Below are 16,432 nucleotides of genomic sequence, written 5' to 3'. Positions count from 1 at the left end.
TTTGGGGCAGAGCACAGACCAGCAGTTCCTCCCTAAGTCTCCATCTCAGGTTATCCTGCTGGGTCTCTGCTAACCAAGACATAATGATCACCCTCACAGTTTAATGTTAGTAGCCAGCTAGACAAGGAGGGGCAGCCAACCTGGCCTCAGACAAAAGCCATACTCACTAGTTGTGATCAGGAGCTGACAGAAGTAAAACACATTTTCTTTCTAAGAAGACATTACTATGTGTCCAATTTATCAAATCAATGGACCTGACAAGTATGGATGTGAGATGTCCATTTTTTTCCTTTTATATGAGAAATCTGATTTCTCTTTTAGAAAGATGTTTTTCATTCATTCATTCTTTCTTTCTTCTTTTCTTTTTTTTTTTTTTTTTTTTTTTTTTTTTTTGCTTTATAGGCAATTTTTTTTTTCTTTATGTATATTACCCAAGGGCCCAGGGCAGTTCCCTCTTGTGTAGGGGAAGAAAACTGGCCTTTGAACTTAAGCCCCCTTATGCTCTGACCAGGCCAGCCAGGTAGGTGTATATGGCAGGAAGAGTCAAGAAGGAAGGAAAACAGACCTCAAGTTTCTGTTTCCCTGACAGCACAGAGCACTCAAGCACTGTCCTTCGTCCCCATGGCTTCATCAGGAGGCTCAGAGAAGCAGAGAAGCGAGGTCAGGTGCAGAGAAGGCCACGTACAGCTGTGACGTCAGTGCAGAGGGCCGGGCAGGCACCCAGACAAGCCAGCATAGGCCCCTGCCCAGGAGGACACTGGAGGAACCATGGAAGGCTACTGCCTCCCTACCCTTCTATCTTTCATCCCTCCTGCTCCTTCTTTCCAGGCCAGAACCGTCTTCCCAGGACAGAGAAGAGGGCAGGATAAACACATAGAAGCCAATTCTAGTGCCAGAAAAGGAAGAGTAGACCGAGCTAGGCATCTGCTAATGAGTGTCTGCTTGGGCCATGGTGGGGAGCATGCACGCAGGGCACACAGCCTGTGTTCATCAGCAGACCTGTTGGAGGGGGGTCTCTGAAGGGGTGACAGGGCCACACAGAGAAGCCAGGAAGCACAGAAGCATTCAGTTTGTGACGGTCTAAAAATCAACAAAGCAGGGAGAGGAATCCTTTGAAAACTTAAGTTACATTATGTTACTCTTTCCTTCCAGAGCCTCCAGTGGCTCTCCCGCTTGCTACCAATAAACCCAATGTCCTTAGGGTAGCCTGTAAGAACTGGCCTCCTGTTGCCCTCTGACCTCTGCTCCTGCTCCCTCCCCCTGTTAGCACTTTAGATGCTTCCCTCACAAGTTATGCAGTTGCTTGACTCTCCAAACAGAAGGTAAGTTCCATGAGGGCAGGGCAGGGCGTTAAGGGGGATTTGTGTGTGTGTGCTTGAGAACTGATTTATCTCCCCTGCCTAGACCAGCGCCTGGCCTGTGGTAGGTGTTCAAAAAGTACTTGCTAAATGAGCAGACCAACTAAAACAGAGCCCATTTCACCTGTCACAGAGCATGTAGAGACCCAGTCAGTCCCACAGAGGGATTCTGAACTCTGGTTAGGCGTTGGGCTCTCTAGGCTTGACTGTAGTTGTAAGTCCTGTGGCCAGTGGGAGATTCTTTTTTTTAACTGCAGTAAGAACACTTAACAGGGGATCCACCTTCTTAACTTATTTTTAACGGTCATAACTTCTTTGTTTATACTCGTGTAATTCTACGGGCCTGTGTCCTCTAGGTACATGACTGGGGCACAGAGAAACAAAAACTTGCAGATTTGACTTGATAGAAACAGCACTGGGAATATTAAGAAACCCAACCAAGTGATCAGATATCACAGAGAAAAGGAGACGCATTTTGTCACTTGGATTTCCTGAAGCTTTCAGCATTTCCTCAACTGCCCTCCCTTTCTCCCTCTGTGAAAGGGAGCTGGTCTACTCAGCAGTCCCCGCAATGCTCCGGCCAGGTCCCCAAGGGACATGGGAGGGGACCACGGCCTTGAAGCCTTTATGCCGGGTCTGAAGAGTGAGAGACAACTCCTCAGGCACTCGCAGGCCCTCGTGCACGCGCACACACATGCCCTCGCACACGGCCATGAGACTGGTGGGGAGGAAGGGCTAGAAGTCTTTCATGACATGCATCTGTGGAGGCGGACGGCTCCTGAACACCCGGCCGAGGTGGAGACAGTGGAGATAGGCAGTGCGAGAGAATGAGCGGACTAGAGGTCCAGGTGAGGTCAGAGGCAGAAGAGAAAGATGACAGGACGTGATCAACAGAGGAGCCCTGCACCCAGCATGTTTCAGGAGACACAGGACACGGGAGAGAGAAACGTGTAAGGGGCTTGGCATGCACAGGCCCCACCTGGCAAAAGGAGGCCCCGTGCCCAGACTGACTTAGAACTTACCAGCTCATGGCAGGTCCCCCCCGTGCCACGGGCACCTGCCCAGCATGCACATGAGTGTGTGGCCAGGGATGGCCAGTAAACTAGCCGCTTGGGAGGCACAGACAGCGCGATGTCGCCGCCTAGGGTGACATATTTAGGCACCACAAGAAGATAGTTCATAGACTTAAAATTGTTTCTTCAAGGTCTGTAAGGAATCTTGGGAATCTGATCTAACCTGCTGACTCTAAAGAAGAGGAGATAGCTCCAAAGAGCGGGGCCTCTGCTGTTTTTGTGCCCAGTGGCTGGAGAGAGGGCAGGTGAGGGGGAAGGGGTGGGGGACCCCGAATCCCCTCTCCTTCATGCAGGTGGCTAATTTCACTGCTGCTGCAAGGACACTGGTGCACAGGAGGCTGCTGTGTGGGTACTGGGGGCAAAGGTCAGGGGCCTCCGGGCTTCCTCCCCTAGGGCCTGGTCACACTGGGGGTCTGTGCCATGCTGAAGCACATTAAAAAGGATGAGAGGAAAGAGATGGAGTGAGAAAAAAGGGAGGGAGAGAAACAGAGAGACTAGACTCAAAGGAAAGAAGCCCACTTAGCCTCATAGGACTTCTAAAACACCTGCCAGCTTCACCACATCAGATCTTGGGCCAGAATCTCCATGCCCTTTGCTTCTCTACCACTGACTGTTTTACAGATGGGGACACAGGCCCCAAGAGGTGGGGCAACTGGTGGCACAGAACCATGGAGAGCCTCTGCAACATGCAGGGGTGACTCCAGCTGTTCCCTGGACTGCAGCAGGAGCCTGGAGCCTAGGGGAGCATCCGGGAGCCCCGCTGCACAGGAGTGCTCCCCTGTCTCTTTTGCTTGCCTCTGCTCTCAGCACCACCAGGGAGGGAGTTCGAGGAGACCAAACCTCCCACCAGAGGGAAAGATGGTTTCACGAAGTGTCCTGTGCTGGTGCCTGGAAGGTGGCGCCCAGCACAGCTCCACCTCCTTCCAGGAGACACTCACCATTCATCTGGGAGGGTGACGAAGAGTAGTCCCGGTCCCTGTGTCTCCGGTCAGGTTTCAGATTGCGGCTCTGTCTGCCCGAGCCCTCCAGCATGTTCACGATCTCACTCCGGTCAATGTTGCGCAGGGCTGCGTACAGATTGTCCACTGCAGGGGGAGAAGGGAAGAAGGGGCGCTGGCCAAGGGGGCTCCAATCCTCATAGACAGTGTGGGAATGTTGTGGGGTGTGGAGAAGGGAGGGAAGTGGGGGATGATTTGTTTTCTCAGCACCCCTCCTTTGTCAGAATCAAAACTACCTGCCTCTGGGGGGTGGGGGGGAAGCTTTTGTTACCCTTTGACAGATCTTTTCCAAACCCTAAGGGTGGTCAACTGCAAAGCATGGGAAGACTGTTTTTTTTGTAATCTGAGAGGAATTCTGTAAGAAATGAGAGTGAGGAGAAGAGGATACTGTCCTTTTGAGATCCTTGGTCCTCACCAGTTGATTTGAGATCCAAATGCAGACACCCAATTTCCTCTCAGTGTTTCTGAGTATGGGAATTTAGTTGAGAAAGGGCTGAAAACAGGGCGACGGATCTTCCCTCCAGGTTGGAGGAAAAGATGTTCCTGTATCAGGCAGGATTTGCTCTGTTCTGAGAGGACAGTCCTCATTTGTTTGAGAAACTCAGTGAGAAGTCACATACCCAACACCTGTGCTGTCATCTCGTTCTGGTGTGGCTCTTGTCTTATTCGGGGGATGGGAAAAAGGCCAAGGCCAAGACCATCCTATCCTCTTATGATAGGACTCCCCGAGGACCCCAGGACCCTGACAGGTGTGTGTGTGTGAGGGGCAGAGAGACAGAGACAGCAAAAGGGATTGGCTCCAAGGCAAAGACGGCAACTGGAGCTGGAAGGCAGAAAGGCTCCGGTGAAGGGGAGGTCCTGCACGGGCTTTGGACAGAGGACGCTTCCTTAGCTTAATGGTACTGACTCTTTGCATTTTTGCCTTCGCGGGTGACCCAGAGATTCAACAAGGCTGCACTCTGCTCCAGCAAGGAGTTGGGGTTTTCCACACGGATCCTGTTGATGTCTTCCACGCTGAACTGAAGCTCCCGAGCCAGCTCTGCAGGCAGAGAAGCAAGACTGGGTGTGAGCCCGCCTCCGGTCCCCCCAGCAGGTGCTGTGCCTTGCGTCTGGCAGGGAGTACCGGGAATCAAGGAACAGTGCCCCCTGGGTTTTGGTATTCCTTCTTACCAGGAAGCAACTAGGGGAACACAGACACCTACATCTTCCGACATCCAGAAAATAGGGCAGGGATAGGAATGCTCAAAAAATCAGTATTGAATGAACGAATGAAGGAATATCTTTTCTTTCTTTCATCAATTCACATATTATTAGATGACAAGGCTGAGCCTCTCAGCAAGGTTAATGCTTATGCAAGGTCGTGGCACAAGCTAAGGCCAGAGCCAGGAGTGGGCTGAGCCTGTGGACGCCCACTCCAGTGCCGTCTGTGCCACTAACTTTCCACCAGGAAGCAGTTATCACGGGAATGCTTTTCTGTATTTACGTTTCTTCAGGGAAAGGCACTAATTACATTTAAAATGAAAATATAAGCTCGCATCTAAATGCAAGGCAATAACACAGAATGTTAGCTTTCTCCCTCCCGTTATTATTATTTTTTTAATGTTTATTTATTTCTGAGACAGACAGAGCATGAATGGGGGAGGGGCAGAGAGAGGGAGACACAGAATCCAAAGCAGGCTCCAGGCTCAGAACTGTCAGCACAGAGCCTGACACAGGGCTCGAACCCATGGACCATGAGGTCATGACCTGAGCTGAAGTTGGACGCTCATCCGACTGAGTCACCCAGGCACCCCACCCTCCCATTATTTTTATTGTTATTTCTCACAGGTGCTTTGGAAGGGAGAACAGCCTCAGAGTCTAATTTCAAGGATGAGGAAGACCAGAGGGAACAGCGATGGTAAGGATCAGAATGCACAGGTACACACACACACACACACACACACACCAAGAAGCAGCAGTAGGCATTCTTTTTTGGCTTAAGAATGAACAGCTCCTGAATTTCTGTTGTAAATTTTTGTCACAGAGCCTTTCAGTAAGCCTTATTGCTAAGGCTTCTGAGTTTCTCTGAAGTCCTCTCCACAGGGTGACTGAGTAAAGGCAGTCCATTCATATAAAAGCTAACATAACAAGGCGGTGGGGGGGGGTGGTGGTGGTTAAGTTATAGGTCCTGTGACTGAATAAAACGCATTTTGAGCTTTCACTTGTATTTTCCCACACACAGTGTCACTTCAGATGTGATCTACCCTTTTGCTGTGGGACTTCTGGTAGACCTCAGGTACAGCCAGAGATTACAAGTGAACAATTTTGAGCCATCTCCTTTTCTTCTTTCCTTTCCTTCAACAAAGTCAGCCTTTGAGAAAGGGCAACGTGAGTACAGGGAGGAAGAGAAAGGCGGTCATAGAGACATAGTTTTTTGTTTCTGTGCTTATTTGTTGGCTGGTTTTCCAGGGCTCTGTCACTAATTAGAGCCACTCTATTCAGCTGGATCTCAATTTTCCCATCTGTAAAATGAGGTGAACCAGATCAATTCTAAGGTCTCTCGTAATCTCAAAAGTTAATTCTTTCTTATAAAGTAAACCCAGGCAGAAAAAAAAGAAAAACCGGGCAGGAATGGAGGAGGGTGGGAGCTTACTTTCCATGGGTATACCCAAAGGCACTGCTTGGGCAACAGACTTGCACAAGACAATCACACATCAGATGCACCGAGGACAGTAGGAAGAGGTAGAGGCAAGAAGCCGGAGGGGTACGTGTAGACTGGCAAGGTGCCTTTTGCCCCCAAGTCCCTGACTTACCCGCCCAGCTGAGGCCAAGGTGCTCTGATATAATAGCCATCTTCATATCTGCTCGGTCGGTCCCACTGAGAAAACCTAGAGAGAAGCATTGGGTTTCATTTAGCAGCCTTGGCAGGACACAGAATGGGCAGGTGTGGGTAAATGACCTCAGATGGGTGTTCTGGCCCCCGGCGGACCTCTGTATGCTGGCCTGCAAGCATTCCGTGGGGAGCAGGGCCAAAGGCTCTGCATGCTGTGCTCATAACGAGTTAAGGAAATCGCATCAACGCAGAGCTCTTGAAGGAGTGAGGGGGAGTGATGTGACCCACAACCTCCTGGGAAGGCAGTGAGCACATATCACAAAGGGGTTCATACCCAGTGACGATTCGCTGAGAATGCTGTATCTCAGGGCCAGGGGAGTCAACGTCCTCTTCCTGTCATCAGCTCCGCTCCCCTGCAGAAGAAAGATGAGGAAAGGGTGCTTTGGGCTTGGGGTTACCCCCTTGGTGGGAAGGTGCTCGGAGCCCGGGGGCTATGGGGTGGGCATGACGCCAATCCCGGCCAACAGTAAGTAGGTCTGTGTCTCTGGAGCCGCAACACAAAGAGCAGATGTGTGCGAAGAGGTGGGGGTCCAGAGGGAGTGATGAGAGTCACACACTTTATCACTAATAGTAATGGCAAGCTCACGTGGCCTTTACCACGTGACAGGCCCTGTTTGATGCACACAACAGCCCCTGGGCAGGTACAATTACTATTCCCATCTCATCCATGAGGACACTGAGGCCTAGAGGGGTTAAGTAACTTGCCCAAGGCAGCTCAGCTAATGAGTGGCAGAGCTGGGGTTTGAACTTAAAAACCAGTGTTTCTTTCTGGGTTCCTTTATACTCAAAAGACCTATTTTTGGCACCAGTCCGAGGCTTAGCACTCCAGCCCTACAGAGAAGCACCCAGATGCTAGCTCTGGGTGCAGGAAATCCTCTTTTGAAAGAGAAGTGCACTCATACTCTCCCCAGACAGTAAAGAGAAATCGAGCCACGACATATGGATGTAACCTTGCTTTCTCCCTAGTTGGGCACGGAAGGCTGACAATTACAACGATGGCAGCAGCCAAACGACACCAACAAGAACATGGAGACATATGATCCCTCCAAAGTCCCTTGCGCAGTGGTGACTCGGATGCTCTTACAGGTATGGATAAATCAACATACTTGGTCAAGACGCTTTTGCTGAGCTCAAAAATCTGGGTGTTTGCAGTGGCTGAGACACCAGGGCTCCCTTCTCTGAGGGCCTGGCACCCTGGGGAAGATAAGCAAGTATATGAAAAGGAGGCCTGAAAAAGCCTATCAAACAGCTGGGTCACCTTGAGCAATGTGACACCCAGTTCTAAGCCTCAGAGAGCCCAGACGAGGGGTGCTCAGGTAGACATCTTTTGGGCTCCTTCTAGCCTTTGAAAAGGAATATCCTAGAGGGCTCAAGGCCCACAGTGAGAACATGCAGACCACTGTCTGACACTGGCATCTGGTCCTAGCTTTGCAGAAAGGGCCAGGGCACACTCTCCCTGCCAGGCCACCGTCAACTGTCCAGAAGACGGCAAAGAGCCTTCAAAGGCTGCTTTGTGACGGTAAGAGGTCCTTGGGAAGCACGCGCCCTTGCGTCTGTTTTGGGACCTCCTCAGGGAACCCCATCTCTGGTGAGGGTCCTCATCGGAGGGCAGCTCACCTTGGTACAGGGGGGCATGGTGATGTTCAGGTGACAGAGAATGTGCTGGGTGTCCTCATACTTCATCGCCTTGCGCAGAAATGACAAGGACCCTGCTGGTTCTCGACTGCTGTCCCTCACCTAAATTCAATCACACAAAAGCAAGATTCGGGGGGGTGCTGTTCCAGAGGCCACCAGGCTGGTTGGCTTAGAGACTTCTGCCTCCCAGAACCTTGTAGACCCAGAGGAGAGATTGGCACCTTTACAGGTATGGCCAAACGGTTCTCCCGAAACGACTGGAAGAGGAAACTCCGTTGCTGGGCAGCTTTTTTGACAGGCACCAGGTTCCCAAAGAGTTCCGCGAAAAGGGGCATTCCTTCCAAAACCTGTAGGAGAAAAGCAAATGTCATGTCCTGCCTTCAGCTTTGGTCATCTCTTTGCCAGATCATACTCATTCTACAGCGTGAGACACAACCGCCATTTGTTTTGAAAAAGGTTTTGTTCCCAAGGCTGAAATGAGGGAGGCATGCTTCCTTACATCAGAGGAATTTTTTTAAATGTTTATTTATTTTTGAGAGAGAGAGAGAGAGAGAGAGAGGCAGAGCATGAGTGGGGGAGGGGCAGAGGGGCAGAGAGACACAGAATCTGAAGCAGGGTCCAGGCTCTGAGCTGTCAGCACAGAGCCCGACGTGGGGATCAAACTCATGGACTGCGAGATCATGACCTGACCCAAAGTTGGACACTCAACCAACTGAGCCACCTAGGTGCCCCCTTACTTCAGAGGATTTTACAACAAGCAGGAATCTTTACCTATCCCTGGGTGGCTGATCAGGGTTGATATCAGAGTACTCTAGAACTCCACTGAAGTATCAAAATATGGCTTCCCCCCAAAAGCTGGATCTCTTTTCACACTTGTTCTGCAATGTTTAGTTTATGAGAAGTGTTGGAAGGACCATGTTATAGCATAATCTCACCCATTATTATAAGAATCCCTATTGTGTATATAATGCTTTCGACTGAGAAGTTATCATGACCCCATTTGATAGGTAAGGAAATTGAGGCCCAAAGAGAGTCAGTCCTTTGTCTAGTTTGTCCTTGAATCAGGATTAGGGGTAGGGCTCCATAGTTCCAGCCTTGTGCTTTTCCTTCTGGGCCCTCAGCCCCCCAAGAAGGCTCAGAACAGACTCCAAGGCCAGACTTTTGGAAAGGTCCTGGCTTCTTACTTGTCTTAACATGATGAGTCTCCTAGGGTCAGTAATAGGTTCAAATCTAGTCCCTGTTCCTCACCTCCTTTGTCCAGCCGCCCTCCCTGCCGCATTGGGGCGTTCCCAGAACCCTGGCATAGTGGGTAAAACTGTGGGCTCTGGTGTCAGACTACTTGGACAAATCTTTTCTCTACCCTCTACTTAGTCATGTGACCTTGGGCAGGCTACTTAACCTCTCTCAGCCTCAGTGCCCACATCTGTAAACTGGGGATGATAAAAGCACACGCAGGTATGAGGATCAAGGGAGATGATGCTAGTCAAGCACTTTCACAGTACGTCCAGCCATGGTACCTCTATGTCCCTGCTCCGAGCCACCTCAATGAAGTTCTCATGCTGCTCCAGGGTCTTGTCCACTTTATCGTCTGTCATGCAGTAGCAGCGCAGACGCCCTTCCCGGGGGTCATTCATCTTGGCAAAAATGACGAACTTGGCCATGTAGGGCACTGCAGTGAGCTCCTTGTACAGCAGGGTGGCGAAGTTCACGGCTTCAGCAGTGCGAGGACAGTCTGACAGCCAAAACCTAAAAAGAGAGGGCTGATTATAAGCACGTTTCTATGGGCCAGATGGAGCACTTCATGTCCGTGCAAACAGAAGGAGCCCATAAGCCATGGGGATGGCTGCTCTAGAAAGCCTGGTGGTCAGGGTGGGGGCTTCTGTGTGGAAAGGGGAAACGGGGGGCCCTAAGCACGGGGTGGGTGGGTCAAGGCCTGGGGATAAGCCATGATCAGGGCAGCACTGACCGCTCAGTGCAGGGCCCAGGGTTTCTGGGCTCACCTGGCAGAGACGTTGGTGGTGAAGGCGGCACACTCGTTGGCATACACGAGCTTGGTCGTCCCCGTTATGTCTTCCCACTGGGCTTGGTCTGTTCCTCCTGCAACAGGAACAGAGGTGGGCTGGGGGACAGTGTTCAGGTGGCACACACACGGCTTGCCGAGCTGCCAAGGGCTGGGCATGAAAGGGCAGAGATGGGCACATCTGTGTGGCCCGGAGCACATCTCTTCTCTCACACCCTCCCCCTCCTCGAGCTATTCCATGGAGGCTCTAGTCAGATGGACTGCCCCTCCCTCCCTTCAAAGAGCACATCGCCTAGGGAAGCCGAAGCAAGGTGATGGCCGGCTTCCCCTTCTGTCTCTCCTTCATGTGGCCAGAAGGAGCTGCTGCTGCCCAGAAGATGGGACAGGGGCACCTCTCACCAGTGACACTGCAGAGTAGGCGCAGGCTGGTGGTGTCCCCCTCCCCGCTGTCCCTCGGGTTGTCTGTCCAGGAAGGAGGGAGTGGGATCCGAAGGCCAATGGGGCGATAGAACTTCCGGCGCCGTGGCTCCACGGTGACGATGGGGCTGAACGTGGCCTGGTTGCCCAGGAGTTTGGTGACAAGCTCATCTGGTACAGGCTGGGCCTGCAAGGTAGCAAAGGCAGGCACTGAGTCTCCAGCAGCAGGGGGGGGGGGCTTGTTCATGAGGGCCAGCACGTCCCCAGAGGGAGAGCAGGCTGCTTATACAGAAGGCAAATGCTCCCAGGGGGTGCAGCGGTCCTTCCACTGTTGCACCACACAGATCTGTTTTGCTGGGCATGGAGCCCATCCTGGGGCTGATATCACTGCTCAGCTCTCTTTCTGGAGCCCTTTCTCCCCATCTCCTGCTGCTCCCATTCCGTGGATGGCACCACCCTTGCTCACCATTAGTTACCTCTCCAGGATGCCCCGTGGAATTCTCTCACATCGAGCACGCGAGCATGCTGGCGTTGTGGTTTAATGCGTAATCTGGGGCTTTCTGCAACTTACCAGGGAGCGCGCCTGCCCTACCCCACTCACCCGACTTCTGAGCTTTAAGGTCACATCTCTAACTGGGATTTTAAGGCATTGGACAAAAGTGGGGGATGTGCTGGGGAAGTCTTCCTGGGGGCCTTGAATTCCTCCCACCTTCCATAAACTGAGTTGGACGGCGGGGGGGAGCAACTGGTGAGGAGGGAGGGCTGTGTCACCTGCAGAGCCAGCTTCACTCTCTTGGTGACAGCGTTTTCTGGGAACGTTGCCTGCACCAGGGGGACCAGCTTGCTCTTCAGAAAGCCCCCTTCAGGGCCGATGGTGTCGTAGTCCTGGCAGAGCCGTGACATGATCACGAAGTACAAGGGGAAGTCGGTGGTGATGATGCGGCAGACCCTCTTCTTCTCCAGCTCCTCCAGACTCCCCAGCTCTGTAATCACATGGCACGATGCCACCCACCCCAGTCATGCCGTCGTGCCAGATGCAGGCTCAACCACTGTGTCCCCAGAACCTCCTCATCCCTGGCTCCTGATGTTTGTCCCCTCCCCAGGCACCTAGCAGCACCCCTCAGGTGCCCCAGGCACCTGGGACTGGACCTGATGGGGCCATCCCCGGTCTCTCTGGCTTTCCCAAACTCCAGGCGGTCCTAACAACCCACCCCAAAATTGCAAGTTCAAGTCCCACCTTCCAGAAGGAGGGCACCCTGCTCTGGGATCCCTGGGGCTCAGTTACCTTCATCCATCCCGTTGAGGATCTGATCCAGGTAGCTTTCTCCATAGCGGCTCTTGTGTTCCTTCCACACGGAGCCGTTTTCACTGCGCAGCACCACGAGTTCACGGTCTCCACGGCCTTGGGAGGCAAAGTGGGGGATCTCCACGATCACAGGGCTGAGGGGACAGAGCAGATGGTGGGCAAGGTGTGTAGATGTGGGCGTGGGTGCCTGTGGGCGGGTGGCTGTGCACGGGGAGGAAAGAACAGGGAAAGGGGGGGCAGTCGGTCCCTGCTTGGAGAAAGATGGGATCCTGTAGCCAGAGCGAGGCCCCACCTTGGGGCAGGTCCGGATGGGGAACAGACCCTCCTTGAGTTCCTGAGACGCTCCGAGGGTCCCTCACTCACTGCCAGGCCCCGGAGGAACAGTAAGCACAGGACCCAATCTCACCTCACAGGGGGATCTCCTGCCATGGCCATGTAGTGGACGCTCAGCTGAATAACCCAGCCCTTGGACCTGATCCCGAGAACCCGCCAGCCATTCCTAGATATCCCTAGGCAGGGGACCAAGCCTTAGCTTTCTCCTCTATCCAATGGTGATAAAGCCACTTCCTTCAGAGGGAGGCTTTGATGACTACATTTAAAAAGAAAAATCGGGGCGCCTGGGTGGCTTAGTCGGTTGAGCGTCCGACTTCGGCTCAGATCATGATCTTGCGGTTCATGAGTTCAAGCCCCGCATTGGGCTCTGTGCTGACAGCTCAGAGCCTGGAGCCTGCTTCAGATTCTGTCTTCCTCTCTCTCTGCCCCTCCCCCACTCATGCTCCATCTCTCTCTGTCTCTCAAAAATGAATAAACATTAAAAAATTAAAAAAAAAAAAAAAGGAAAATCAACACAAAAGCACTCTGCAGGCTGCTTTCCAGGGGTGGATGGAAGCTCAGAGGTGGGGACAGGCAGGGGACAAAGGCAAGAAGGCCGGGCCTCCCTGGACACACCTGTCCCAACAAAGCTCAGGTAGAACCCCACTCTGCTTCTGTCTCAAGCCCACTAATCTTGTCTTTGGGGGCGATGCTGTAGGGCTGTCTTTTAGAAATACCATTTTAAAGCTTAAATAATTCAGCCCTTGAAGGCCCCAAGGTAGCCAGCCCAGTCTTTTCAGTCCCCTTCTCTAGTATCATACAAGATTTGAGAGGAGTAAGCTCCACCCTGGGGCTGTGGACTCCTTAGTGTATCTGGGAGACAGGGACTAAAAGTTCCTGGTTCTGCTACTCTGTCAGGACAGCAGACAAACAAGATTGCATGGGGCTCTGGGACTTGGCATTTCCTCTTCCCTGTGGCTGGGGTGGTTCTGGGTAGTTGCTGCTGAGGTGGCAGCGATGGACCATCAGGGGCAGAGGCAGGGGCAGGGGCAGAGGCAGGTTAAGGACACGTGTCGCATCCCATGTGAGTGACTTCTCACCTTAAGAACTGGGCCCCAGCGGGTCCCAGCGCGATGATCCTGCTGGCAAGGCCCTCCTCCTCGGCCAGTGGGGGCGGCGTGCTCAGCTTCTGGGGCTTGACCAGGCGGCAGGTGATACGAGTAGGGGCGGCACATGTCCGGGGCGGGATCACCACCCTCAGGCCATTGTGACGGCTCCCCCTCATGGAGCCTCCCCGGGCATCCACCATGAAGCTCACCAAAAACCTAAGGCACAGGCAGATCCATGTTGGGCTTCTATACGCCTTCTCTGAGACAGGGAGAGTGAGACTCACGCCCATAACCCGTGAGTCACGGGGTCACTCACCCTGTGTGGACGGGGCTGGCCACTGGGCTGATGTTGTCTGAGGTCTCTGTGGCCGGGCTGCTGGGGATGAGTGAGTCTTCATCATACTCCTTAGACGCCTGAGGAGGAGAGAAAGGCCAATTGTCCCAGCACTTCCTGGGCCACAGGAGCTAGTCTTGGCCAGGTTGGTGTCGTTCTGGGCTGGGGAGGCTCAGGAGCGTCTCGTTGCCAGAAAGCAAGCGACCCAAATCCTGCACACTCACTACTGACCCTTTCTGGACAAGGCTTTTCTGGAGTCTAAAAGGAGGCATAGACTTCTTCCTACCATCATGGCTGCTCCTTGGCTCCTTTTAGGTCCAACATCCACCGCACAAACTGCAGACCTACCCGCTCTTTCCTCCAGCCCTTCTCCAGTGTGAAACCTCTGCTCTAGGGAGCTCAGTTTTTGCAGACTTGGTACTGGAACCCTGCACCATCACTTACTAGCTGCTTAGCTCTGGGCCAGCGACTCGTCCTGCGGGTATCTGAGGTACAGGAGGTGAACGGGGCACACCCTAACCTTGGGGGACTTCCTTCCTCATCTGCAAAAGGGATGGTCCTTGCCCCTCAATGACACTATAGCTGCAGAGCCATGGGGCTGCCTCCCATGGGGCGTTGCATATCACAAGCACTCATGAAAGCCAGCAGGGTCTGAATCTGGGTTTACTCCCAAGTTCCCTCTTGCTCCCATGGGTCCTGACACCCCTGTCCTTCTCCTTCACTGGCCTGCTCCACCCACCGTCACACCTTGCCTCCTACATGAAGCTTTCCCACTACTCTAATCCAGAAGGCTTCACACAACATGATCTGGGGGGGACATTGATTCTTTCCGCAACCTGTGAGAACTGGCTTCACATATCTGAGCCCACCCTTCCCAGCTGGCCCGTCTGCTCTTAGGGGTCAGGCTTGGGTCTCACAGTCCTCCTACAGGGCTCACAGTAAGAACCCAGGAATGCCCACTGTCTTGAGTGCATGACTTAAGCAAGGAGCTGAAGAGAATGGGTTGGTCAAGGAACAACAGGACACAGGTTGACGCGGTGACTTTCTCGTTGTTGGCAGCATCCAGGGAATATGCCACATCTGTACCAGGACCATATTTCACCATATCTCCCAAAGGCCTCCCAGTGAGTGACTCCAGTATCACAGCACTAGCATGGATGGCTGATTGGACAACTTCACAGCTGGCTTGTCCCTGCATGCCACCCTTGGGGTCCAGGGCTATGGCTGCTGCTTTCAGACATCTAGCCCTTTGGTGGCAGAGGAAAAGACCAGCCATAGCTGGAAAACAGGCCAGGCCCAGTTCAGTTATCAGGCCTCAGGGCAATCATTTCCAACCTCCAAACATCACACTGCTTTTTATCCTAGAAAATCTCATTCCCTTGGTGGCGGTAGTGGTGGTGGGGGGGGGGGGGGTGCCAGATAGCATAAAATTAAATTAAGGAGAATTAACTTGTTTGAAACCATCCCACCATTTTTTGGGACAAATTCAGATGGCACCCAGGGAAGCCACAAAATAGGGGACTATGATGAGCAAGAGTACCGCCTGGGAACAGCTCTCTCTGACATCCCTTTCTGTGTTGGTATTTTAACTTCTTGATAATCCCTTGAGGAAGGGGAGGCAGAAACTGTCCCCATCTCTAACGGATGTGAAATAAAGGAGTTCGGTGACTGGGCCCGCTCCCTCTCAATCTCAGCTCCCTCTCCAGCACTGTGACCCACTGTCCCGGGCACGCAGAGAGCCTGTGCACAGGGAGTGTGGCCATGAGGACATGGACTTTGGAGCCAGAATTTCTGGCGTCAGGTCTCAGCCTCATTTGTGACTGGACGGACTAGCATAATGGTATTTCACACACCCTTGGGCTCTCTGAGACTTGTATCATTAATATCTGGGATAATAAGAACTCTGGCAGCACAGGGGACTGCAAAGTACATGTGGAAGCCTGGATTGAAGGGCTTGGTAAATGCTACAGGCATTTAATTCTTAGTTCCTATCATACCGTGGATCATTTCAAAACCATCGTTGTCCCAGGGGTACCCACTCTCTGCAGATGGGAACAAAAAAACAAAAGGTGCTTCTTACCTGTTCTGGCTCCTCAGATCTAATCACCACTGTCTCAGGTGTGACACATGGGATCCTGGGGATGGCTGGAGATTCCACCCTAGACACCCAGAACATGGGGAAATCAGAGGGATGATCCTTCTAAATAGCCCCTGGCTGCCATGGGAGGCCTAATGAAACACCTCCGTACCCCCATAATAACCTAACCTACCTGCCCCCCTTGCCACAACCCGACATGCACATCACACAAGCAATACAACTCAGCGTCACACCTCTTCCCCTCACCTCAAAGCCTTTCCTCGGGTCCAGCTGTCCTTCACAAGCCAGGTGAAGGGGCTGCCTCCCACATGAAGCCTTCCCTCACACTTACCACCCACTTCTCAGCCTCGGAGCCCTTGTTGATCGGATCCTCGCTCTGGCCTTAACATCTTATCCTGTACTGCTCTGTGACCTCTTGGGGTGTGTGTGTGTGTGTGTGTGTGTGTGTGTGTGTGTGTGTGTTTTAATTTTTTTAAATGTTTATGTATCTTTGAGACAGAGATACAGAGAGAGACATAGAGAGTATGAGGTGGGGAGGGGCAGAGAGAGAGAGAGAGAGAGAGAGAGACATAGAAGGGAGACATGGAATCTGAAACAGGCTCCAGGCTCTGAGTTGTCAGCACAGAGCCCTACGCGGGGCTCAAACTCAGGAACGATGAGATCATGACCTGAGCCAAAGTTGGATGCTAACTGACTGAGCCACCCAGGCACCCCCTGGAGTGTGTTTTGATCCCACCAAATAAATTGGTAGGTTCTTTATGAGGGGCCAAGTCTTGTACTTCTTTCTAACTGATATGCAGTAAATAGTAATGATTTTGAGTTTGGAGATTCATATCTTATACAGTGAATACTCACTGGTGAAATACCCTTGGGCCTTCACTTCCTGCTGTTCCACTGCCC

The 16,432-nt window shown here is 52.5% G+C and overlaps 1 protein-coding gene across 24 annotated transcripts in view; it reads right to left on the bottom strand.

The window, feature by feature from the left end:
• ANK1 (ankyrin 1) overlaps positions 1-16,432 on the bottom strand; it is a 218,437-nt gene that overhangs the window by 31,191 nt on the left and 170,814 nt on the right. For 12 of the 24 annotated variants that reach the window (XM_058720556.1, XM_058720549.1, XM_058720545.1 and 9 more), the window contains 15 exons: positions 15,515-15,593; positions 13,417-13,514; positions 13,092-13,316; positions 11,659-11,813; positions 11,145-11,356; positions 10,356-10,560; positions 9,937-10,033; positions 9,454-9,682; positions 8,158-8,283; positions 7,919-8,038; positions 6,576-6,654; positions 6,222-6,296; positions 4,337-4,468; positions 3,370-3,516; positions 1,000-1,080 (listed from right to left, as the gene is read on the bottom strand). In XM_058720556.1, the coding sequence (XP_058576539.1) occupies positions 1,000-1,080; positions 3,370-3,516; positions 4,337-4,468; positions 6,222-6,296; positions 6,576-6,654; positions 7,919-8,038; positions 8,158-8,283; positions 9,454-9,682; positions 9,937-10,033; positions 10,356-10,560; positions 11,145-11,356; positions 11,659-11,813; positions 13,092-13,316; positions 13,417-13,514; positions 15,515-15,593 (2,060 nt within the window). The remainder of the gene's footprint in view (positions 1-999; positions 1,081-3,369; positions 3,517-4,336; positions 4,469-6,221; positions 6,297-6,575; positions 6,655-7,918; positions 8,039-8,157; positions 8,284-9,453; positions 9,683-9,936; positions 10,034-10,355; positions 10,561-11,144; positions 11,357-11,658; positions 11,814-13,091; positions 13,317-13,416; positions 13,515-15,514; positions 15,594-16,432) is intronic. The other 12 variants (XM_058720562.1, XM_058720563.1, XM_058720558.1 and 9 more) reach the window with 1 other exon arrangement.

This window comes from Neofelis nebulosa, chromosome 3, assembly GCF_028018385.1.
Source record: "Neofelis nebulosa isolate mNeoNeb1 chromosome 3, mNeoNeb1.pri, whole genome shotgun sequence".
NCBI lineage: Eukaryota > Metazoa > Chordata > Mammalia > Carnivora > Felidae > Neofelis > Neofelis nebulosa.
Note: the sequence above shows the minus strand (reverse complement) of the source record. Positions and strands in the feature narration are given on the sequence as shown.